Below are 24370 nucleotides of genomic sequence, written 5' to 3'. Positions count from 1 at the left end.
TCAATTTTTCTAAGCTGCTTTTAAATGCCCCGTTTCCCTTCCCTTTATTTTTGTTACTTCTTTGGACCCTGATTTGCTATATCCTTCTAAAAGTGCAGTCAACAAAATTAGATACTACACATATATTAAGAGCCTTTTAAGTATAGAGGATAGATTTAGAAGGTATACTTATTGGTGTCTGTAGATCGACCTTTTTATAATCTCTACTATGTGCTCTGGCTTTTCATGTAGTAGTAGTAGGAAGAGGAGGAGGAGATTTTAAACTCATATGAAGCTTAACAGCTATTGAAAAAGGAGTATTTTTCTGCTGCGTGTGTACTCAGTTACTAAGTGGGTCATAGTTGTGGTGGCTAATCAGGACTATATTATGGGAATGAACGTAATGGGCTCTTTGAAGTCAGTACCTGTGTGGGCCCTTTCAGCAGGCATATAGTGCTGTTCGTTTGTGGTCTGCTCTTAGTGACACCATTTTGGGGTTTTCTTGGCAAAGATACTGGAGTGGTTTGCTATTTCCTTCTCTAGCTCATTTTACTGATGAGGACACCGAGGTGAACTGGGTTACATAGCTAGTAAGTATCTGAGATCATATTTGAACTCAGGAAGATAAGTCTTCCTGACTCCATGCCCAGCACTCTACCCACTGTGCCACTTAGCTGTCCCATAACACAGAGTGGGTGCTTAATAAATGCTATTTGACTATTTAACTAGGTAGGGCCAAAAGGCAACAATGTTAGGTCTTTGGGAAGAGAACAATGGTGAAAGATACTTCCTCTCTAGTGTTGGCGATAAAGGAGGCCAAAGTACAGGAGGCCCCTTCAGAGTACTATACCACTCCTCCTTACAACAACCTGGCTATGGCCAGTTAGGAAGGTGGATAACACCTGGAAGCTTCCAGTGACCTACAGAGAACTGAACAAAGTTGTCATGTCTATAACTGAAGATGTTCCTGACCTCCTCAGTGTGGTAGACCAGGTAGCCCAGGGTGAGTAGTATGTGCTTATCAACCTCATCAGTGCTTTTTCTCTATTCTTCTGGTGAGACTAGTTAGGAGCAGTGTGGGAAAGAGTCCAGTATGCCTTTGTTGTCCTTCCTCAGAGCTATCTGAACTTGCTCTTTTACTGCCACGTCTGGTGGGCAGAAGGCCTGAAAGGGGCAATCTCTTCCTGAAGGCACTGGGGTTCATTATTACACTGATGACATAATGTTGCCCAGACCATATGAAACCATGGTTTATGCACTGGATTGAATGGTGACCCATATTAGTGACCAGGTGTGGGAAACTGAACCTAAGAAAATCCAGGATGTAGTCCATTTAGTAAAGTTCTCAGGAATACGGGATGAGGAGAACTCAGTTGATTCTGGACACAGTGAGTAATAAATTACTGACATGGGCTTCCCCACAATCTAAAAAGGAATCCAAGAAGCTTATTGCACATTTTGGATTCTAGAGAACTCTTGTTACCTATTTGCATATCTTGACAGACTTCATTTACTGAGTCATCTGCAAATCTGCTTCTTTTGAGTGGGGTCCAGAACAGACTTCAATCCTAGAAGCCCTAGAAGCAGATTGTCTAACAGTATCTCCCCCTGGATCCTTATGACTCAGTGGGGTTCAAGTTTGGAAGAAAGGAGATCTCTTATCCCATTTGATGGAAATCTCGAGTCCCTCAGGGAAGGTGAGGACAGTCTTTACAGAGGCCTGTGTGGAACGAGAAGGCAGAGCTTCAGTCGAAACCTTTGAAGAGGCAAAGATTTGTTATCAGTTTCCTTCAAAAAGGGGTAGGTTTTAGCTGGTGTGTCAGAGAATAGAGTGAGAAGCACTATAGAGACAGCCTTGGTATCAACTTAGATCTCAGGACAGATGGCATGCAAGAGGCTTATGACCTCTGAGCCACTTTACTAGGCTGCTTTTGATGTGTAATGAAGAATTATTTACTGTGCTTTAAGTGTCTGTGCTGTGACCCAAATGTCTTGGAGTTATCCTTGCTCACTGTTGCCACCTTATACCAGAAGAAAAAAATCTGCTACTGTATTGGATGTCACATCATCTGCACTGTGGTTCTGATGTTCCTTGTGCTGCTTTGGTTCACTATCTCCACCTTTCATTATGAAACCCACTGTGAACTTCAAAGATTTGGTATTATCTACAACATGGACTAGCCTGTTGAGATCTGAGACTTGGTTCTTCTGAGGAGGGGAGCGAAAGTCCAAGATCTTTGGCTGTTGTTCTCCTTAATTTCTTTTTTTCTTTCTCACTATGTTATCTTCTTTGGGGGTGAGGTGTCTGTAAAATTTTAAATTATTTTTCTTTTCCTCCTTAGTACTGTCTATGCAAGGAGGAATGTCCAATAAAAGCCCTAAAAGCTTTCCCCTACAATACAGGGTAGACCCATTTCCCACCACCACCCCCTCCCAGCATCTGATTGGTCCCTTTCTCTCTTGATGCAGCTTCTTGGTCACCTAAAGGAATAAAAAGGCCTATTCACACAGAGCCCAGGCCTCTCAGACTTGGTGGGTGCCTGAGACCATGAAGGTGACCACATCCTGTCCAGCTGACTAGATGTGTTTCCATAAGAAAGCAAGGAAGGCCTCCTTTATCAAACACGAATGATTTGGTGTTATCTTTTCTATACTATAGCTAAGTTAATTTCTTTTTGTTAACTGGATTCTTAAGTGTTTCATTTCATTCCAACATCAAACTTGATCTAACAGGGTGCTGGAGACAGGTCTACCCTTACCAGCACTCCATTTCCAAACTACCCTATTTCTGTTTAGGGCACCACTAACCTTTCAGTTGTCTCAGTTCTTAACCGTAGCATAATCCTGAACCATTTTCTCTCTCCCCCAAATCCAACCAGCTACCAAATCTTGCCATTTCTACCTCCACAAGATCTCTTGCATTTGGCCCCTTCTCTCTATTCATACAACCACTACTTTAGTTCAGGCCATCACCTCAAAAGCTCCTGCCTTAAGTCTCTTTCCTCTCTTCCAAAACACCCTCCATATCGCTGCCTAAGTGAGTTTCCTTAAGCACAGGTCTGAATGTGTCACTCTCCTACTCAAACTCCCATGGTTCCCTACTGCCTCAAGGATCAGATACATCTCATCTGTTTGGCATTTAAAGCCCTTCATACCCTAACTTTAACTTACATTTCCAGCCTTATTTAATATTATTCCCCTTCCCACATTCTATGGCATATATTTTTGCTGTTGCTCATCAGACATTCCAATTCCTCTCTGTGCCTTTTCACTAGCTGTCTTCCATGCCTGGAATGTTCTTCCTTTTCACCTCCCCCTCTTGGAATTCCTTGTTTGCTTAAAAAAACGTAGCTTAGGTGCTGCTTTCCACATGAAACTTTCCAGTTGCTAGTGTCATACCTACAAAGTTACCTTGTGTTTATTTTGTATATAAGTAAAAATGATCTCTTCTGAGAAAATGTAAGCTTCTGGAGGGCAAGAACTATTTCATTCTTGCCTCTGTATCCTCCATACTCAGCACAGTGTGCCTGACACACAGATTCTTAGTAAACACTTTTTTCTTTTAGGCAATTGGGGTTAAGTGACTTGCCCAGGGTCACACAGCTAGTAAGGGTCAAGTGTTTGGTCTGAGACTGGATTTGAACTCAGGACCTCCTGACTTCAGGGCTGGTGCTCTATCCAGTGCACCACCTAGCTGCCCCGTAAATAGTTCTTGATTAATTCACTGATTACAATGTTTCATCTTAAAGGCCTAGTCAGTAGAAAACTTTTTTTTATCTTAAGTACACCACTTTGTACTTGTCTTTACCGAAATTTATCTTGTTTTAAAAGAATGGTTTTCTCTATTTACTGAAGTAAATATAGATCATTTATAAACTGGATGAACAAATTCTTTAGGACTTATCAAAGCATCAAAAATAGATAATGACAGAATGGGAATCTGATTGATTCCCATAGGAAATCCCATATGTCTTCTTGTGGGGTTACTGATAGACATTTTGTTATGTATTCCTTGAGACCAAGTTTTACATGATCAAATTCAGTTGGCATAAACAAGGAATGCCAAAAAACATTATAATTTTACATATCAAATTACACATCACAATTTACATGCCAAACTACTATTTTTTTTTTTGGGTGAGGCAATTGGGGTTGAGTGACTTGCCCAGAGTCATACAACTAGTAAGTGTTATGTCTGAGGCCACATTTGAACTCAGGCCCTCCTAACACCAGGGCTGGTGCTGTATCCACTGCACCACCTAGCTGCCCCTACAAACTACTATTTTAATAAAGATAAATGTACCCAAATGCAATGTAAATTATTCTAATTAGTTATATCCCTTTATAATACCATATTTGTACTCAATGTTTATATTCTGCAATTCTATGGCTTGTTAATTTTTTTGTACCAGATCCCACAGTAAGACAATTTATAAAAGGAGCCAAATTCTACTTTGGAGGATAGATTAACATCTCTTTTTAAACAAAACTATTTGTGTTAAATATGGCAAAATTAAACTTAGGAAATGTATAAAAATGCTATTTATAGTTTGATGTAACAACTCTAAATTCCCAAGTAGAAAACTTTAAATTAAATAAAAAAACCTAACAAGATGTTAACTATACTACAACATGGTTAAAATAATTGTGTTATTTTTACAAATACAAATAAGATGCAAAACAACATCTCTATGATTCCTGCTTTCATCATCAGCACACTGCACAGATTAATAAGTACCAGAGACAATAAGAAACCCTATATTAAAATGTATACCATTATTAATACAGTTACTTACCCTTAGAACTAACTCAATCATCATTCTTATCTATTAAAAAAAGAGTTCAAAGATTGTGATTTTTCTAGGAACAGGGATAAAAAAAAATATTGTGTTTCCCCCCCTACCTCCACTTTTGAGAAGATAACGATTAACATCCTGTATTGTCGTATTAATTGTAGGTCCAGTGGGGACACTTCCCGGAGTGACATCAGGATCATTCTCGGGGTCAATATTCTGAAGTCCTTTCCATGGCACTCCAGGATGAAATTCTGTTTATGACAACCAAAGTAAGAATCTGTGTAAGATAGTAACGTCATTATTTTTCAACATGACTTTGAATATTCTGATCCTGACAACGTTCTTACAACAAAGTTGCATACCCCATTCATTCTCTGCATTGAACACATTTTTGTAAAAAAGAAAAAGAGTAGAACAAACTATCAAGCCACTAAGCATGATAGTGTATTCCAACCTGTATCTGCAGTAACCCACGGCTCCAGAGAGAAGAGAGGTATGTTCTACCACTTGTTCTTGGGGATTGAGATTGGTCATTAGAATTAATTTTTATTTACATTCTGATTCTGCTTACTCTATCTATACCCATTCATTCAAATTTTTCCATGTTTCTCTGAACTCCTCACATCTATCACCTCTTATGGCACAATAATATTGCATCACATTCACAACACCATAATTGGTTCCGCAATTCTCCAATCAATGGGGAAACTTTGCTTTCAGTTTTCTGCTACCAAGGCTGCTATGACTATTTAGGTATCTATTCTAGTCAGGAAATTATTGGGTCAAAGGATATAAAAAGTTCAGTGACTTTTCTTGAAATGACTGTAAATTGTTTTCCAGAATGGTTGTGTCACAATTTTGAGTTTCACCCACAGTTGGGTTTGTTTTTCTATTGCCATTACAATACAGTACAATACATCATCGTTGCCACTTTTATGGTATGAAGTGAGATCCGCACTGTTTTAATTTCTCTTATCGTTAAGTGAGTTAGAGTATTTTTTCATATGATTGTTGAATGCAATTTTTCTTTAGAAAACTGTATTCATATATTTTGACTACTTATCTACTAGAGAATGGCCCTTGTTCATATATCTATATATTAGTTCCCTAAGTATCTTGGATATCAGATTTATCTAAAGAAACTCAACAGGAACATTTCTCTTCCACTCAACAGTTTCTCTTCTTAGCTGAGCTGATTTTGTTTATGTAATTTTTTTCATTTTATGTAACTAAAATGACCTATTTTAGCTTTTATGATCACTTTTATCCCTCACTGCATAAAAAAAATTTCCCCAGTTATAGTCGCTAAAGATACCTCCTTCCATTCTTCTTTAATTGTTTTCTGATGAGACTTTTTTCTATTTAGGTACAGTATCCATATACCATGAAAGATATTGGCCTAAATTTAATTTCTATAAAACTGCTTTCTAGTCTTCCCAGATGTTCTTAGTGAATGGGAAGTCCTTCCTCCAGTTATGTGCAGCCTTGAGTTTATTAAATTCTGGACTGCTGTGTTTGATTCCTTTTGATGCCATATTTGTTTAGTATGTTTTAACCAAAGAAATTTTTCATAGTTACTGATCTGGTTTTTTGGTGCATTTCAGAGTCTTCCAATTAACTCATGAATCCTATGGAAATAACTAGCTTATCTCATAAATATTCACTCGCAGTAGCTTTAAATTAGAATCCGCATATAGTGGACAGAATATACACTTTCATGAGCTTTGCCGATTATCATCAATGACATTTTTTTTTGTTTTGTTTTGTCTGACGACATTTGGTAGATTGGCTCTTACTTAAATTGATTTGTTATAGCATTATTAACCAAAGGGACAAAGTAAGGCCTGTAGTCTCTAAATGTAGCATAGAAATTCCCACGAAAACTCAAAGAAATAACAGAATATCAATGTTTCAGAATTTACATTAGTTCAGTAACTTGATTTCTCTGTTCTAAAACAATCTACTGTGGGCTTTTTTTTTTTTGGGTTAAGACCTGTAATTTCATGGGTGTAGAAGACTCTTAGTATTGAATCTCCCTTTATTGATGTAGTTAGGCAACTAATCTGTAACTTACAGTCATAGTTACTAGGGCAGTGCTATTAAACTTAAACAGAAACAAATCCCTGTCTGCCCAAACTGACTTAGAAAACCTCAAATTAACATTATTTATATATTTTTTTATTGTGTTAGGTATTCCCCAGTTATATTTTAATCTGGTTCAGGCACATTCAGGAGGTTTGTAGCCACATGGGGCCCAAGGACTATGAGTTTGACACCTCTAACCTAGGGCACTGAGAGGTTGTGATTTACCTATTGGTACCAAGTTAGTATGTATCAGAGGTAGGACTTGAATAAAGAAAGGTCTACTCTAATTTCTACTTTATGTTGCCTCTTACTAGACCCTACCTATATGAATTGTAGAAAAAACTATTATTTTACCTGGTGGCCAGTTAATGCTGGAACCATTTGAGATTTTATCATTATCAGATTTGGCACGTGACCAGCTGTGGGGAACGGCTACAGGAGGGCTGGCTGGTGATTCACTGTTTTGGATTAAATCATACCGGCCATAAGAGTCATCAATGGAGGACTTACCCGGAGGCCCAATGCTTAAGCCTCCAGGGATAGCACCTGTAGTGAGAAACAAAAACAGAAGAAACAAATAAAACATGCTACACAAGTGGTAAACCCCAAAGCCTATAAGCATTTATTAAGCTTCTACTATCTACCAAATACCGTACTAAGCTTAGGGGGATACTAAGAAAGAAAAAAGATAGTACCAGCTCTCAAACTCACAGTTTAATGGGTGAGACAACATGCAAACAGTTATTTACTAACAAGAATAAGTGGGAGACAATCAACAGTGGGAAGACATTAGCATTAGGGAGAGTCAGGAAAGATTTCTTTTTTTAAAAATTTTTTCCCGATTACATGTAAAGATAGTTCTCAACATTCACATTTATAAGATTTTGAGTTCCTAATTTTTCTCCTTCCCCTCTCCCCCTCCCCCAGACAGCAAGCAATCTGATATAGGTTATATGTGTATAATCATATTAATCATATTTCCACATTAGTCATGTTGTGAAAGAAGAATCAAAACAAAAGGGAAAAACCATGAGAAAGAAAAAACAAAAAAAAAGTGAAAATAGTGTGCTTCAACCTGCATCCAGACTCCACAGTTCTTTCTTGGGATGTGGATAGCATTTTCCATCATGAGTCTTTTGGAGTTGTCTTAAATCATTGCATTGCTGAGAAGAGCGTCTGTCATAGATGATTATTACACAATATTGTTGTTACTATGTACAATGTTCTCCTGGTTCTGCTGACTCCACTCAGCATCAGTTCATGTAAGCCTTTCCAGGTTTTTCTGAAATCATCCTCTTGTCATTTCTGCTTGTCACAATAGTAATCCATTACATGCGTATATTATGATTTGTTCAGCCATTCCCCAATGGATGGGTATCCCCTCAATTTCCAATTCTTGGTTGTCACGAAAAGAGCTGAGAGAAATATCTTTGTCCATGTAGGTGCTTTCCCCTTTTTTTATAATCTCTTTGTGATAGTGACCTAGTGGTGGTATTGCTGGATCAAAGAGTATATATGCACAGTTTTATAGCCCTTTGAGCTTGGTTCCAAATTGCTCTCCAGAATGGTCGGATCAGTTCACAACTCTACCAACAACGCATTTGTGTTCCAATTTTCCCACATCTTCTCTAACATTTATCATTTTCCTTTTCTAATCATATTAGCCAATCTGATAGGTTTGAGGTGGTACCTCAGAGTTGTTTTAGTTTGTATTTTTCTAATTAATAGTGACAGAGCATTTTTTCATATGACTATAGATAGCTTTAATTTCTTCGTCTGAAAACTGCCTGTTCATATCCTTTGACCATTCATCAATTGGGAAATGATAAAGATTTCTCAAAGAAGGTAGGATTTAAACTGGAACTTGAAGGATGCAAAGGAATCCAGAAGGTGGAGTTGAGGATGGAGAGAATTTTAGGCATAGGTGATAGCTAGTAAAAATGCATGTCCCCTAGGGGCAGCTAGGTGGCGCAGTGGATAGAACACCGGCCTTGAAGTCAGGAGGACCTGAGTTCAAATATGGCTTCAGACCAAACACTTGACACTTACTAGCTGTGTGACCCTGGGCAAGTCACTTAACCTCAACTGCCTTAAAAAAAAAAAGGAAAGAAAAAAGAAAAATGCATGTCCCCCAGTAAAAATGCATGGAGTCAGGAGATGCATTGTCTTATGCAAGGAATAACAAGGAGGCCTATATCACTGGATTGCAGAATATGTGGCCATGGTGTAAGGTGTAAGAAATAGTGAACAGAAAATTTATATTTGATGCTAGAGATGACAGTGAGTCCCTGGTGGCAGCTAGGTGGTACAATGTACACAGGACCTCAAGTCAGGAACACCTGAACAAAAATCTGGCCTTGGATGCTTCCTAGCTGTGTGACCCTGGGCAAAGTACTTAACCTCTGGCTACCTTAGTTTCGTCAACTATAAAATGGGGAAAATATTAGCACCTACCTCACATGATATCAAATGAGATAACTGTAAAGGGCTTATATAAATGCTTATTCAATTCCATTCCTTAATCCACTTGAATTTACTGAATGGAGTAATGGTGACATAGTCAGACCTACAGTTTAGGAAGATCAGTTTGACAGCTGAGGATGTATTACAGTGTGGAGAGAAGAGACAGGGAAGCCAATCAAGAGGCTAACGCAGTAGATCAGGCATGAAGTGATGAAGGCCTAAACCAGGGTAACAGCAGTGTCAGAGGAGAGAACAATGCATGTAGGAGAGATGTTATAAAGGTAGAATCAACAGGACTTGGAAACTGATTGGATATGGAGGCTGAGAGAGAGAGAGGAGTTGAGGATGACATCTCGGTTAGGTGACTGGAAGGATGTGTTCAAGTCTTGGTGACCCCATTTGGGGTTTTCTTTGCCATTTCCTTCTCCACTTCATTTCACAAATGAGGAACTAAGGTAAACAGGGTTAAGTGACTTGCCTAGGGTCACAGAGCTAATAAGCATCTGAGGCCATAATTGAACTAAGGTGCTCATGACTTCAGGGCTGGCACTCTATTCATTACACCACCTAGCCGCTCTAAATGTGTCATAGAAGGTGCCAAATAAAGGCTTTCCTGGCTTTCTTTTAAATGGGAACATCAATGGTGCACACTATGAATCTCTCACTAATAAAACTTTGTAATATGACCAGCCCAATATCTTTTTTGGATCATACATTTGCTTGATGACATCCTTTAGTCCAGTTTTTCTTCTAAATCCTTAATCTGCTGCAGGCTGCATATAACACCTATCATACACTTTTCTTCAAGTGAAAACTGTTTTTTAATTCTGAGGAAATTGTTGTATTTCATTATTTAAAATCTTGTAACACTACCATTAAATTGCTGGGATGAACCTGCATCCCTGGGAGAAGTCTGGGGTTGGTAAAGGAGTTTTGCAATTTCCTGAAGTCACTCCAACTTGCTATCCTTTTCCTATCTATCTATCTATCTATCTATCTATCTATCTATCTATCTATCTATCTATCTATCTATCTATCTATCCATTCATCTTTTTGGTGAGCAATTAGGGTTAAGTGACTTGTCCAGGGCCACACAGCTAGTGTTAAGTGTCTGAGGTCGAATTTGAACTCATGTCCTCCTGAATCCAAGGCTGGAGCTCTATCCACTGCGTCACACCTAGCTGCCCCATTCTTTTTCTATTTAATTCAAATACCAACTAGTTATCCATTTTTACTGTTATTCATACATGCACACACATTCTATAAATTCATTTAAATCTTGTTCATTTTAAAAGACTGCATGTCAAAATCAAATCAAGGTAATATACATTCTTCATCCACTTGCTTTTTAGTCTGTAACAAACAGTTACATATCTATTTCAGGAGGCTCTGCAATGTTTAGGAGCTTGCTGCAACCACCATGATGTCATAGTGAAAAATGCTATCCACCTCCATTGAAAGAACTGATGAAATCTGAATACACACCAAAGCATACCATTTTTCAATTTCTTTTTTTTTTAGTTTCAATTTTCTTCCACAAAATGACTAATATGGGAATGTTATACGTGATTGCACATGTATAACCTATATCAGACTGCTTGCAGTTTCAGGGAGTTGGGGCATGGGGATAAGAGGGAGGGATAGAATTTGGAACTCAAAACAACAAAAAAAAGAAATGTTAAAAACTGTTTTTACGTGTAATTAGGGAAAAATAAAATATCATTAAAAAAAAAAGTACAAATTTATCCCTTACTAAAGCACAGATCTAACCAAATCAGTCTCCTACTCAACATACTCCAATGGATCATTAAAATCTTGATTCACAACATCTCCCATATATTTCCTCTTCTCTTCAGTCACACAGCTACCAGACCCTCTCTTCCCTGGGCTATTTTTTTAACAGCCTTTCAATTGGTTTCCCTGCCTCAAGTTTCTCCCCACTCCAATTCATCCTCCACTCAGTTGCCAAAAACACTTTAGAAAAAGTGATTTTCTTAAAGCACAGGTCTGATCATGTCATTTGTCCTACCTCAGTAAGCTTCAGTGGCTTCTTATTACCTCTGGGATCAAATTTAATGTCTCCTACTTGACATTTATGCTCTTCAATAGGCCCCCTCCTAACGATTCAACATTGTATGTTCCTCCCCTCCATACACTGCAAACCCAGATAAATTGGCCTACCTGCTACTCCTTATGCACAACTCTACCTCTTGACTCTATTGTCAACACTGGTAATCCCTCTATGGAATACTTTCTCCTCTTATCGCTGCTTCCTTGAAGGCTTGGCTCAAATCCCAGCATCTGCAGGATGCATTTCTTGATGTCCCTTGTTACTGGTGACTTTCCTCTGGGATTAGTTTCCATTTACTGCTGTATATATCTGCTAAGTACTTAGTTATTTACAATTCTCTTCCATTAGAATGTAAGCTTCTTGAGGGCAGGGACTGTTTTTGCCTTTCTTTATATCCCCAACACTTAGCACAGTACCCAGCACATACTAAGTATTTAATAAATGCTTGTACATTGATGACTGGAGAACACTTTCTCTGCTTACCTCTGCCCCTTAGAATCCCTCATTTCCTTCAAACTCAGCTCAAGTGCCACCTTCTATGTGAAGTGTTTCCTGATTCTTCAGCTGCTAGTATACTATGCCTAATCACCTTGTATTGATTTTGCATATTCCTACATTTATAATGCTTGTTAATTTTTTATATCTTTCCGTTAATTTGGCAATGGTAAAGATGTGGTCTTTTATGAAACATCTCTAGGAAAAGCAGCTTGCTCTCTTCTAATACCCTCACCAAAAATGTCATCAATGTGTGTATAGATGATTAAAATACATAAATTTTTATATATATCAAAGCAGGAATATAGAAAATAGGCCAGTAGTTGCTGATATTCTTTTAGGTTAAATTTTTTTTTTGTTATTAATAAGGTCTGAATTTTTTCCTCATGCTTTTGGTATCTTGTAGTTGCTTTCACAATTTTTGTTTTTATTTCTACCTCTGCAACAAGCATGTCCAGGACTATGATATTAGCTTCTGTGGTGGTTCTATCATACTCAAAGGTGAAAAAAGTTTGTTATGAAGTATTTGCTGATCATTTTCATTTTTCTCCTGTTTGCTATCCTTCCAGTTTCATCCTTAAATGTCCTTAGGATGACTTTGGGTTTCTCAGCAAACTTTATTAAACTGGTTTTACCTTCCATTACTGTACATTATTTCCTGAGGCAATATTGTTCTGCAACCCTTATCTTTAAGCATTAATAATATAGTTTATATGATGTTGCTTTTGGCTGTCATCTTTCTACTTATCCAGTAAATTAAATGTTTGCTAAGGCATTTTTAAACTCTTGATCACCTTGTTACCAATTTGTTTACATCTACATGAAATTACTGTAATCTGTGTCTTTTTTTTTCAGTCCATTACTCATTTTCCATTATTAGTAACTTGTCTGAATAGATGAGAACTGAATTTTCAATTAACTTTTTTTCATGACTTTCTAGCTTTGTACTAATTTTGATCATTTCCTCTAACAAGCCAGTACATTCAATTCAATCAGTAATCAACTGATTGTCTGTAATCAACTCAGGCAGTTGATTCAAGAATGACTTCCACATGAGTTAATGAGTCATTTCTAGTCTGTAAATACATAATCAATTTTTTTTGGTCTGTTATTTGGTGCTTGCCATGTCTACTGCCTACTGGCTCTTTTCTTGAAGAAAATGTTTTTAACATGTAGGCATGAGGTTTCTGTGTACTCGATAAATCTTTGCCTTCCCTTTCATTCATTATTCTAGATGCACGTTTTTATACATATATCTATGTATCTAGATGTCTAGATATATATTTGCCATCTTTACAATGAAGTCACCAAGCAGAAAAGTATATAAATGCTGATTTAATTTGGAGGCTCTAAATGAGCCAATAAATTCTTTCTGGAATTACTTTACTCTTCATTCTTCCTAATGGATGTTGGTTCATAAATTGCAATTATTTTCATGGTGGTCTTTTTGTAAATAAGCAAAATGAGCACCAAAAGCCAAGAAGTATCATGATATAATGTTTCCTGCTGCTTTTGGGTGTGCAATAAAACCCACATTGTCAATTCCTTTATGTGCCTTTCCAAGGGAACATGTGAGCCCTCCTTCCATTTAGCCACAACATCTTTATTTCCTCTGCTTTTGTTTATGGTAAGAACATCAAGATTGATACGGTTCAGTTCTTATAGTCATATGTCCACTCACTGATTATTAGACAAATAATCTCATATTTAGAGTAATAATTAAAGTTTATAGACAGCTAAAAACTGTGTGATTCTAAGCATCTTTCCCCATCTTTTTGACAACTCTGCCACCATCACTGCGATCATACAGGACTGACGACTATTTCGCATTTTTCTTTGTTTCTTGGGTTGTCATGGCCAAAGAATTCATCACCAACTCGCCAGCCTTCTGGTAATAAGCCTTTTTGTACTTACTTCATAAAACGGGTCATTGCAAAATGGATTTGGTTTGTTGTCTGGACAGTCCTAGAAGCCTTTCCACCAAGGTACAACCCGTGAGAGCTTATGCTCTGCTGCCATAGCCTTTGAAAAATTCAGGGTCAACTTCATGCCATGATAAGGCATTGAAGTACAACTTTTTGGAGGCATATATAACAACAGTAATACAAATCACACACATTTCTGATGAAACATACCATGCTTGCTAGGATTCTGATCAAGTGGAGAAGCAGCACTGGATAAATTATCCATTGAATTGGGGTGTGTCCACTGGGGAAGGCGAGACTGAGACTGAGAAGTGTCCTTCACTGATAAACCACCAGTAATGTCCATGCTGTTTACATTCATGTTTGGGTTCAGTCCAGCTGTAACAGAAAGTATATTATAAATATCTCCTATAAAAAGAAAGTCTGAGTTTGAATTTATCTTGTTTTACTTTAAATTTGGGGGGGGGAATATTTCATGGTTTCAACTCAAATCTCTAATTTACTAAAAAAAAAAGTAAATGAGGTTTTACCTATAGCTTTACTTGATGGGATTAAATTATTTTGTCCATTCTTTTCAACATTCACAACCTTAACATCTAAGGTTAACCCTAATAAGTGAGTATCCTTTGTTAACAGGATGATACATTTTTAGACAAACAAATACTGAAATGTAGAATTCTTAAGACAGAATGGAATTGTGCTAGTCACCTACAGGTGTCCACATGGCTGGATGCAGGAAAGAAATTTCTTAGAGACAGCTATCCTCACCAGCTGGGCAGGTAACCCAACTTAGGTGAAACAGAAAAATACCCTGAGTAAGAGACAGCTTCTGACAGGCAAGTCAAATAACCATTATCTCTGTTGAAGTCTGGATGTAGACAACCCAGGATTTTGAAACCCAAAGCCTTGGGGAATATTGGCATCCCTCAGATCACTGGTCACACTACTATCACTGAAGAGAGAAATCATTTCAGGATGTAGGTCTAACTGCCTCACCATCATCAATACCAAATGCTGACTCTCTGCAATCAAAGTGCAGGCAAGCCCCCAAGCCCTGGATTGACAGCATGAGGCCCACACAGCCATCATCCTGGGAAGGCAGCCTTGTGGAAATGTGACTTGTTAAGTGCTTTCATGAGCACGTATAGCGCCAGTGACTGCATACCTAGAAATGAAGGATCTTACCAAACTTATTCACACTGTCAAAAGGTCCAATACCAGAAACTGATGTGATTTTATCAGAGGAAATTACATTAAAAATGTTGTATGATCATGTGCTTAGCACTAGTACCCTAAGGACCATGGAACCTTTTAGGAAATAGCTGGTGGCATAATAGATAGAATGTTGGGTCTGGAATGAGGAAGACCCGAGTTCAAATTTGGTTTTAGATACTTCCTAGCTGTGGGAGTCTGTGTAGGTCACTTAACCTCTGTTTGTCTCAGTTCCTTAACTGTAAAATGGGGATAAAAATAGCACCTACCTCACAGTATTGTTGTGAGGATCAAATGAAATATTTGGAAAAGTGCTTAGCATACTGCCTAGCAAATAAAAATGTTTATTCCCTTCCTCTTCCTTTCCATCTCACTTGCAGCTTTGGAATCTTATATATCTGTTGTCTCCACCATTCAAATGTGAGCTTCTTAAAAGCAGGGACTATTCTACCTTATTTAGAACAGTGCTTTGCCATAGTAAACATCAAATACATGCTTTTTCATTCATTTACTCACTCATCTAGCTTCTAGGAAGTAAGGAGAGATATCAAGTTGAAAAGAAGAGTTGTAAAATTGCATGAGCAAACATTCACAGCTGTCTAAGTAAAAAATAGCTTTTAAGAAAGAACATTAGGTAACTTGTGTAAATGTTATATAAATTCCAGGCAGAACACTATTCTTTAAAAGCTAAAGTCATGGGCTATCCTGCTTAGGTAGGCTGTAATTTTAAGAGAATAAATCTGTTTACCAAAGGCAGACTAGCTGTAAATGAAGTTAAGATTATGTTTTGGTGTTAAGTTTGATACAAAACTACTTACTGTTTCTTGAACAAGCCTTGCATTTTTCTGACTCTGGCTTTGTCTATGTTATTCCCTCCATTAAGAATGCCCTCCTCCTCTAGTTCTGTCTGACTGATTTGTCCCCTTTTCCCAAGGGCCAGCTCTAATGTCATCTTCAGGGAAGTGCCTTCTGATCTCCACTACCAGAAATAACTTCTCCCTTAGTACACTTGGAGCTCTGTCATGAGCTAGAAGTGTCCCTAGACATCATCTAGACATGGAGTTCTTAACCTGAGGTCTCTGTGTGGTTTGTCCTTCATTCTCAAAGAAGACCATGACATCAGGAAGATGATGCCATGACTTGCAAGTGAATTTGATTTAAGTAAGAGAGAGCTATGCAAAGTTACCAGCCTCACTTTCTCCTCCTCCAAATAAGCCTGTATTTTGTTCATTTAAAAACATTATTTTAAGAAAGCCATATGCTTCACCAGTAACTGCCAAAGAGGTCCATGACATACAGAAAAAGTTAAAAGTCCCTAATTTAGTTCAACTCCCTTATTTAACTGTGGGAAATTGAGATACAGAGAGGTTATGGGACCTGCCCAAGGTTATGTGGAAATAAGGAGCAGAGTAGGGATGTGAACCAGTCCCAATTTTCTAACTCTAGAGTCTGTTTTTACTTCCTATTCTCCTATTCAGCCTCTTAAAATAAAATTTCCTTTATTTTTATGGGGAAACAAATTTAAGCTCAAAGAAAGCAACTGATCTGCTAAAGATCACACAGGTGGTAAACAGCAAAACTAGAATCTGAACCCAGGTCCTCTGACTCCAAATTCAGTGCTTTTTCAACTGTACTACACACCTGCTTCCTATACACTAAGCTCAAAAAATAAATAAACCACAAAAAATAAAAACAGAAACAAACAAACAAAAAAAGAATAAACACTAATCTCATCTATTAGGTATGATAAAAAAGATCCAGAGCTTTAGTGGTCCAATTTACTTCCCTCATTTTAGAGATATAGAAACTGAGGCCCAGAGAGAGTAACTGACTTGTCCCAGGTCATCCAGCATCTCTCACTCTAAAGTCCATGCGCTTTCATGCTAGACTATGATTATTCTTGATTTTTCAGGATTACAAAACTAGTAAATGATGGAAATACTATATATTTAGTATACCTAGATTTTAGCAAAGCATATATAAGGTCTCTCATTTTATACTCATGGAAATCCCCAGGGGGAAACAAATGAGTTAGGATTCCACCATTACTGCTCATAAGCCCCAAATGTTGTGTTTTCCATAAACAATCAGCTGGACTTAATTTGCTTTTTTTTTTTTAAAGCAAAGAAATTTAGAAGCAAGAAAGGTTGTTTAAAAAATTCTCTCCAGAAGGCTGAGGCACACTCTCCCACACAGTGGCCTGGGGAGAAGGGGCACAAATTTAAAATACAAAAGGAGTGAGGCATATATGGAGAGAATACATGTGCTATTAGAAGTGCATGTCACAACTCCTGGTTATAGAAACTTATGAAGTTTCCCAGAGACGTATCTCTTCTGAGCTTTGAGGGTCAGTGTTTTGTTGAGCCCATGGCCATCCTTCTTTCTGACAATAAGAAATCAGATTCAGTGAAGCTGCCTTTTTTATGTGTGCTTATTACTCCTTGGCTAGGTATTTTTTCTTACTGGTTTAGTCTTTCTTTCTTTTTAAAAATTATTTATTTATTTTTAGTTTTCAACATTCACTTCCATAAGATTTTGAGTTTTAAATTTTCTCCTCTTCCCTCCCCAAGATGGCGTGAAATCTGATATATTCTACTTTAACATTCATATTAAACATATTTTCACATTAGTTATGATGTAAAGAAGAATTAGAACTAATGGGAGGAACCACAAGAACAAAGAAATAAAACAAAACAACAAAAAGAAAAGGAGAGCAAATAGTGTGCTTCCATCTGCATTCAGACTCCATAGTTCTTTCTCTGGATGTGGGCAGCATTTTCCATCATGAGACTTTTGGAGATGTCAGATCCTTGCATTGCTGAGAAGAGCTAAGTCTATCAAAGTCAGTCACTGCACAATGTGGCTGTTACTGTGTACAATGTTCTCCTGGTTCTGCTCATTTCACTCAGCATCAGACCACACAAGTCTTTCCAGGTTTTTCTGAAATCTGCCTGCTCACCATCTCTTATAACACAATAGAATTTCATTATATTCATATACCACAACTTTTTCAGCCATTCCCCAATTGATGGGTATCCCCTCAATTTCCAATTCTTTGCCACCACAAAAAGAGCTGTTATAAATATTTTTGTACATGTGGGTCCTTTTCCCTTTTTTATGATCTCTTTGGGATACAGACCTAGAAGTGGTATTTCTGGGTTAAAGGGTACGCACAATTTTATAGCTCTTTGGACATAGTTCCAAATTGCTCTCCAGAATGGCTGCATCAGTTTACAACTCCACCAACAATGTATTAGTGTTCCAATTTTGCCACATCTTCTCCAGCATTTATCATTTTCCTGTTTTGTCATGTTAGCTAATTCGATAGGTGTTTTGATTTGCATTTCTCTAATCAACAGTGATTTAGAGAATTTTTTCATTGGTCTAGTCTTTCTAATGACCATTAAATGGTGGGAAGACGAAGAAGAGAGGAAGTGGGGATATGGAGAGAGAAGAAGAGACAAGAGAGAGAGATAGTGTCTCTAGAAAATCAACTGGCGTATTTTTGGCAAAGTCCATAACCCCAAATTCTGGACAGTTATTTAGTGACTTGGGGAGGTTTCTTTTCCAGTGCCTTATACTAAAGCTCAGAATTGTCTTTGTGGAACAGTTCATATATAATTGGAGAATTAACATTTTCCCATACTTCCAAATACACAGTGATACAACTTAAACATAATATTTTATTAAGTCCCATAGGTTACCAGTTGTCTTAGTGCTTACAAAAATATTTTCCAACCTAAACATAAGAGAAGAAAATCAGCCCTCACTGCTCTGAAGGTAAAGTCTAGTCTTTACAGGGCTCCCAGAATACTTGGGACTCTTCCAACAGAAAAGGACCTGAGGGTGACTCGAAGTCATTCTTTTTCATTCTTCAGGTGAGAAACCAATTAGATTTGGCTTGATGCTTATGTAGCAAGCACCACTGGCAAGAGGTTGTGGGACTTGGCACTTTCTCACTGCCTGTCACACTGAAGGACTCCTCTATTCTGGGCTTTGTCAGGTACTAAGTGCTACAACAAATTAGTACTGGGTCCAGGGACCTAAAGTATTCATTCTATTTTCCCAGGAGAAGTTCCTGTGGACCTACATGCACAAACCAGGTTTAACTGTGGAAAATTCTTTTGGGTGTCTGCAAAACACAAAGAACCCAAAATTTTTCTAAGGCTCCTTGAATCATACAGGGAATCCTGCTTGATGTCCAAATCATCCCTCATTATGACAAAAACATTAACTTAGAAAAGCCTCAAAGAAGTATGAGGCTCCCCCAATCCCCAAAACACTTGGGATTGATTACTTAGTATTTATAAGTCAGCAAGCAAACCTTATTCTAAAGACTTTCAGTCTGTAAGGACAAGCTGCCTGGACTCATAATAGGCAATCAGTCTAAGTCTGCTTAAGAGCAATAAAGTAAAATCAAAAGAATATTTATGAGCTATGTGTGATAATTTGGTTGATTTTTAAACAAATGGGTACAGTAATACAAGCACTCAAAAAAGCAAACATTTCAAAGGAACTGCTCTGAATTATTGCAAAACAAAACCAACAATGTTGTGAAATGACGAGCAACAGGGAAAATTCGGGGGAGGGGGCATGTCAACAATTCACAGGGTGATTTTTAGCTTTGACCTATTTGGCCTAGTGCCCTGGCAATTAAGTATGTTCAGTTCTACTGGCTGCCAGAATTTTAGACAACAGGAAGAGGAAGGACCCCAGAGACTGGATATCAACATTCTTGACCTGGGCCCTGGCCCTGGCATGGCTATGTTATTGGCAAAGATAAGCACATTAATTTTATGCAATTGACAATTCATACTGGTTTGATGTGTTTCCGGAATCTATTTGATTAGAGTTTAAAGTGAGAGAAAAAAACTTACTCCCTCTGTTCCCTCCTCCCCCTCAGTAGACATCTATGAACTAGGATAGGTAAAAAAGAGAGTCCTTGGTGGGGAATTGAACCGGCGGGTCCTTGCAAATATGAAGTGTTCCAAAATTATCCCAGACTTAGTCCCTACAGTATAGTTCCCTCTTCAGGGCTACTTCCCTGACCTGTACCTGCCCTGGTGAATCAGCCATTACTCTTAGGGTTCTAGAGGGTAACCTGGAAAGACTGGGTTTTTTAGTATTAATGATCATGAGCTCTTACCAGTATGTTTTTCATTAACCATCAGACTTAGTTTTGTTTTTTTTTTAAGCAAAGCTGGTTACTAAGATGGTATAGCAAGAAGAATAGTTACAGAAACATTCCCCTGAAAGTCTGCATCATACTCTTTCATAAATACACACAGGGAGAGAGGACACAAAATACGAAGGTAGGGAGGCACACATGTTGAGAACACATGTGCTAAAAGTATACCTTGCACTTGGTTAATGGAAGTATTTTTTTACTTTTGTAGAGACCTTATAAAGTTCTCTTTTCTTCTGGGCTTTGAGGGTAGGCTTGTGTAGGCTACTGCTGCCCCTTCTGACATGAGGGGTCAGGATCTGGGAAATTGCCTTTCATAGGATGACTACCGCTCCCAGCTGAATGCTTTCTCCCTGCCTCCCCAATTTGTTCAGTCTGTCTAATGAATGTCATTTGCCCCATATTTTACTGAAAAAAATCTTAAACTCATCATAACCAAAATGGAACTAATCATCTTTCCCTCCAAACCTTACCCCCTTCCCCAACTTCCCTATTACCATCTGAAGGTAACACCATCCTCATGGTACTTCCTTGAACAATCTAAGTCTGGGGGACTGGCACTAAAAGATTTAGAACCCTGTCACTTGGGGCAATTGAGCACATAAGTGGCTTGTCAAGGATGACAAAACCAGCATATGCCACGAAGCATGACTTTGGCATCTAAAGCTGGCTCTCTATCAATTATGCCACTCTGCATCTCTTCACATAGTATTTTGTTCACTAAAGCCCCTACCATACAATGTTTAATATTATGCTTGTGGCTTTGAAGGCAAGGACTATGCCTCATTAAATTTTGCATATTACTTTAGGATAGCTAACATTTTGTACGTCAGAATAAGGAACTCAAAAATCCCAAAAGGCTAGATGAATCAAATCTATTAAGATGAAAATTTTTTAAATTATATATTTAATAAAAAATTGAATAGACAAAAATAAACCTTTAGGCTTTCATAAGATAGAACCAAATGAAATAAAAAGGAAATGTTTTTGATCTCTCTTTTTCAGAGCTGACTGAAAAATGTACATGTGGCTTTGTTTTCTTTAATAAAATGAAATTCAATAGGAAAAAATGTAAAGTCCCTAGAGTTGGGTTAAAAAAAATAAACATCACAAGTATAAGACAGGGAATATGTGGCTATGCAACATATAGATTTGGAGGTCCCATTGGACTGCAACCCTAATATAAATTATCAGTGACATGACAGCCAAAAAAAGCTAATGCAACCTTAGGCTGTCCTGCTGTAATTTGTCCTGGTCAGATCTCAATTTGATTATTGTGTTCCATTCTAGGTACTTCATTTTAGAAAGTCCATTGATAAGTTGGAAAACATAGAGGAATATGATCAGAATGGCTGTCAAGTATCTGAAGGACCTGTCATGTGGAAGAGGTATTATACTTGTCTTGTCTACAGAGGGCAGAAGTAGGAATAATCAGTGGAAGGCACAGAGAGCAGACTTAGCAATGATGTATAAGTTGAATAATATGGCCTCTGAGGTCCATCCCAACTTAGAGAGTGTGGGGACTTGGATAAAATCAGGGCATATAATTTTGGCTACAGTTTGCAGCAGCTAATTACTAAGAATTTATGGTTTACGGAAACTAAGAAAATCTAAACGAATATCTTCAAGATTGGAGAACACTTTGGCAAATAAGCTTTCTAGAAATGAAAATGGGCAAGTGTAGCCACAATTTTGGCTGGGGTGGGGGAGGAGGGGATGACCAAATAGAGGAATACACACAACTGACATTAGGGAAATTGCTCTTCTGAAAGAATACATGGTACCTCTTCTTCAATATGAAGTGGGAAGAATAGAGTGGGACCTGAGCCCAGTTAGAATAAGTTCAAAAGAGGGAGGAGTTGGAAACAGAAGTCATGAATAATGTGATAGGAAAGTGATCCTCAGATCCTGAGGAAAGGGCATGAACTCTTTCTCTCAGCAGAGGACCTCACCTCATACTTCACTGAAAAAATGTGAGACTCCTCTTTCATACCAATTTTACACTTAAATCACCTCAAAATGTCTCCCATTTTCTCCATCTTTACTCCAGTATCAGATGGAAGAGGTGGATCTTTTTGCTAATACCAATCCCTCTAATTTTATCTCTGATCCCATTTCTTCCCATCTCTTCTGGAAGCTTGTTCCTTTGAACATCTATTTTTAACTGAACTTCAATTTCCCCTTATCTACCAGTTTTTCCCCTGAGGACCTGTAGGTATCACCTCCCACCCTTACAAAAACCTTTTCACTTGGCTTATCCTCTATTTCTTGTCCCTTTCGCAGTCAAAGTCCTAGAAATAAAACTATTTATACTTATTGTCACCACTTTCTTTTCTGTCACTTCTTAATGCCCAATATAGCTTCTGTCCCTACTACTGAATGGAAATTGCTCTTGGCAGAGTTAATTAAGATTTATTTACTGTTTTAGATAGATATTAGTTATCATTTTAAAGAAAGCTCCATTTATTCCTATGCTTTCCAGTGTTTTTAATAGGAATAAGTTTTGTATTTTGTCAAAAGCCTTTTCTGCACCTATTGAGATAATCATATGATTTTTGTTATTTTTATTATTGTTATGGTCAATTATTCTCAAAGTTTTCCTAATACTGAACCAGCCTTTCATTCCTATTATAAACCCTACCTGATCATAGTGTATGATCTTTGTGATATATTGCTGTAATGTCCTTGCTAGTATTTTATTTAAAAATTTTGCATCAATATTCATTAAGGAATTGGTTTATAGTTTTCTTTCTTTGTTTTTGCTCTTCCTGGTTTAGGTATCAGCATCATATTTGTGTCATAAAAGGAATTTGGAAGGACTCTTTCTTTGCTGATTTTTCCAAATACTATATACAGTATTGGAATCAACTGTTCTTTAAATGTCTGGTAGAATTCACTTGTGAATCCATCTGGTCCGGGGATTTTTTTCTTAGGGAGCTCATTGATGGTTCAATTTCTTTTTCTATTTCTTTTTTTTGCTAATCTGGGCAATTTATATTTGTGGAAATATTCATCCATTTTAGACTGTTAGATTTATAGGCATATATTTGGGCAAAATAAACCCAATAACTGCTTTAATTTAATTTTCATTGGTGGTGAATTACCTCTTTTCATTTTTTGATAATGCTAATTTGGTTTTCTTTTTCTTTTAAATAAAATTAACCAATGGTTTATTTTATTTATTTATTTATAAAATTAGTTCCCAGTTTTATTTGTTAGTTGAATGATTTTTTTTTTACTTTCAATTTTATTAATCATTCCTTTGCTTTTTCAGGATTTCCAATCTGGTGTTTAACTGAAGATTTTAAATTTGTTCTTTATCTAGGTTTTTTTTTTTTGGTTGCATGCCCAATTCATTGATCTGCTCTTTCTCTATTTTTTTGATGTAAGCATTTAGAGATATAAAATCTCCCCTAACTACAGCTTTGCCTGCATCCCATAAATTTTGGTACGTCTCATTGTTGTCATTCTCTTTAATGAAATTCTTGATTGTTTCTATGATTTGTTCTTTTACGCACTCATTCTTCAGGGTTAGATTATTTAGTTTCTAATTAACTTTCAATCTATGTTTCCACAGCCCTTTTATTGAATATAATTTTATTGTATTGTGATCTGAAAAGGATTCATTTAATACTGCTTCATTTGGTTGTGCGATTTTTATGCCCTGGTCAATTTATACCCATGGTCAATTTTTTGTGTAGATACCAGGTACCACTGAGAAAGAGGTATATATTCGTTTCTATTCCCATTCAATTTTCACCAGAGGTCTAACATCTAACTTTTCTAAAATTCTATTCATATAATGATTTGTTTACTGCTAAATCCAGTAGCTTCTTCTCAGTCCTCACCCTTCCTGATTTCTCTGCAGTATTTGCCATTGCTGACCATCTCTCTTTCTCAATATTCTCTCCTCCCAGGGATTTTGTGACACTGATCTCTCCTGTTTTTGCCCCCTACCTGACTGACTGATCCTTCTCATTCTTTTTATTCATATCCTTCCTCTTTGAGTCTGAATGCCTCTAATCTAGGGTTTTGTCTTGGATCTTCTCTTCTTTCTACAATTTCTTTCCTGGAGATTTTATTACCTCTCATGGATGAAACTATGAATTCTCTGCAGAAAACTCCCAAATGTACATATCTAGTTATCATTTTTCTCTTC

The 24370-nt window shown here is 37.3% G+C and overlaps 1 protein-coding gene across 12 annotated transcripts in view; it reads right to left on the bottom strand.

Moving 5' to 3' along the window:
* Positions 1 to 24370, bottom strand: part of TNRC6C (trinucleotide repeat containing adaptor 6C) — a 241136-nt gene that overhangs the window by 14099 nt on the left and 202667 nt on the right. For all 12 annotated transcript variants that reach the window (XM_020965929.2, XM_020965932.2, XM_020965930.2 and 9 more), the window contains 3 exons: positions 14025 to 14192; positions 7215 to 7406; positions 4883 to 5026 (listed from right to left, as the gene is read on the bottom strand). In XM_020965929.2, the coding sequence (XP_020821588.2) occupies positions 4883 to 5026; positions 7215 to 7406; positions 14025 to 14192 (504 nt within the window). The remainder of the gene's footprint in view (positions 1 to 4882; positions 5027 to 7214; positions 7407 to 14024; positions 14193 to 24370) is intronic.

The sequence above is a fragment of the Phascolarctos cinereus genome, unplaced genomic scaffold (genome assembly GCF_003287225.1).
Source record: "Phascolarctos cinereus isolate Bilbo 61053 unplaced genomic scaffold, phaCin_HiC Scaffold_5;HRSCAF=322, whole genome shotgun sequence".
In the NCBI taxonomy this organism is placed as follows: domain Eukaryota; kingdom Metazoa; phylum Chordata; class Mammalia; order Diprotodontia; family Phascolarctidae; genus Phascolarctos; species Phascolarctos cinereus.
This window is presented reverse-complemented; position numbering and strand designations above follow the sequence as displayed.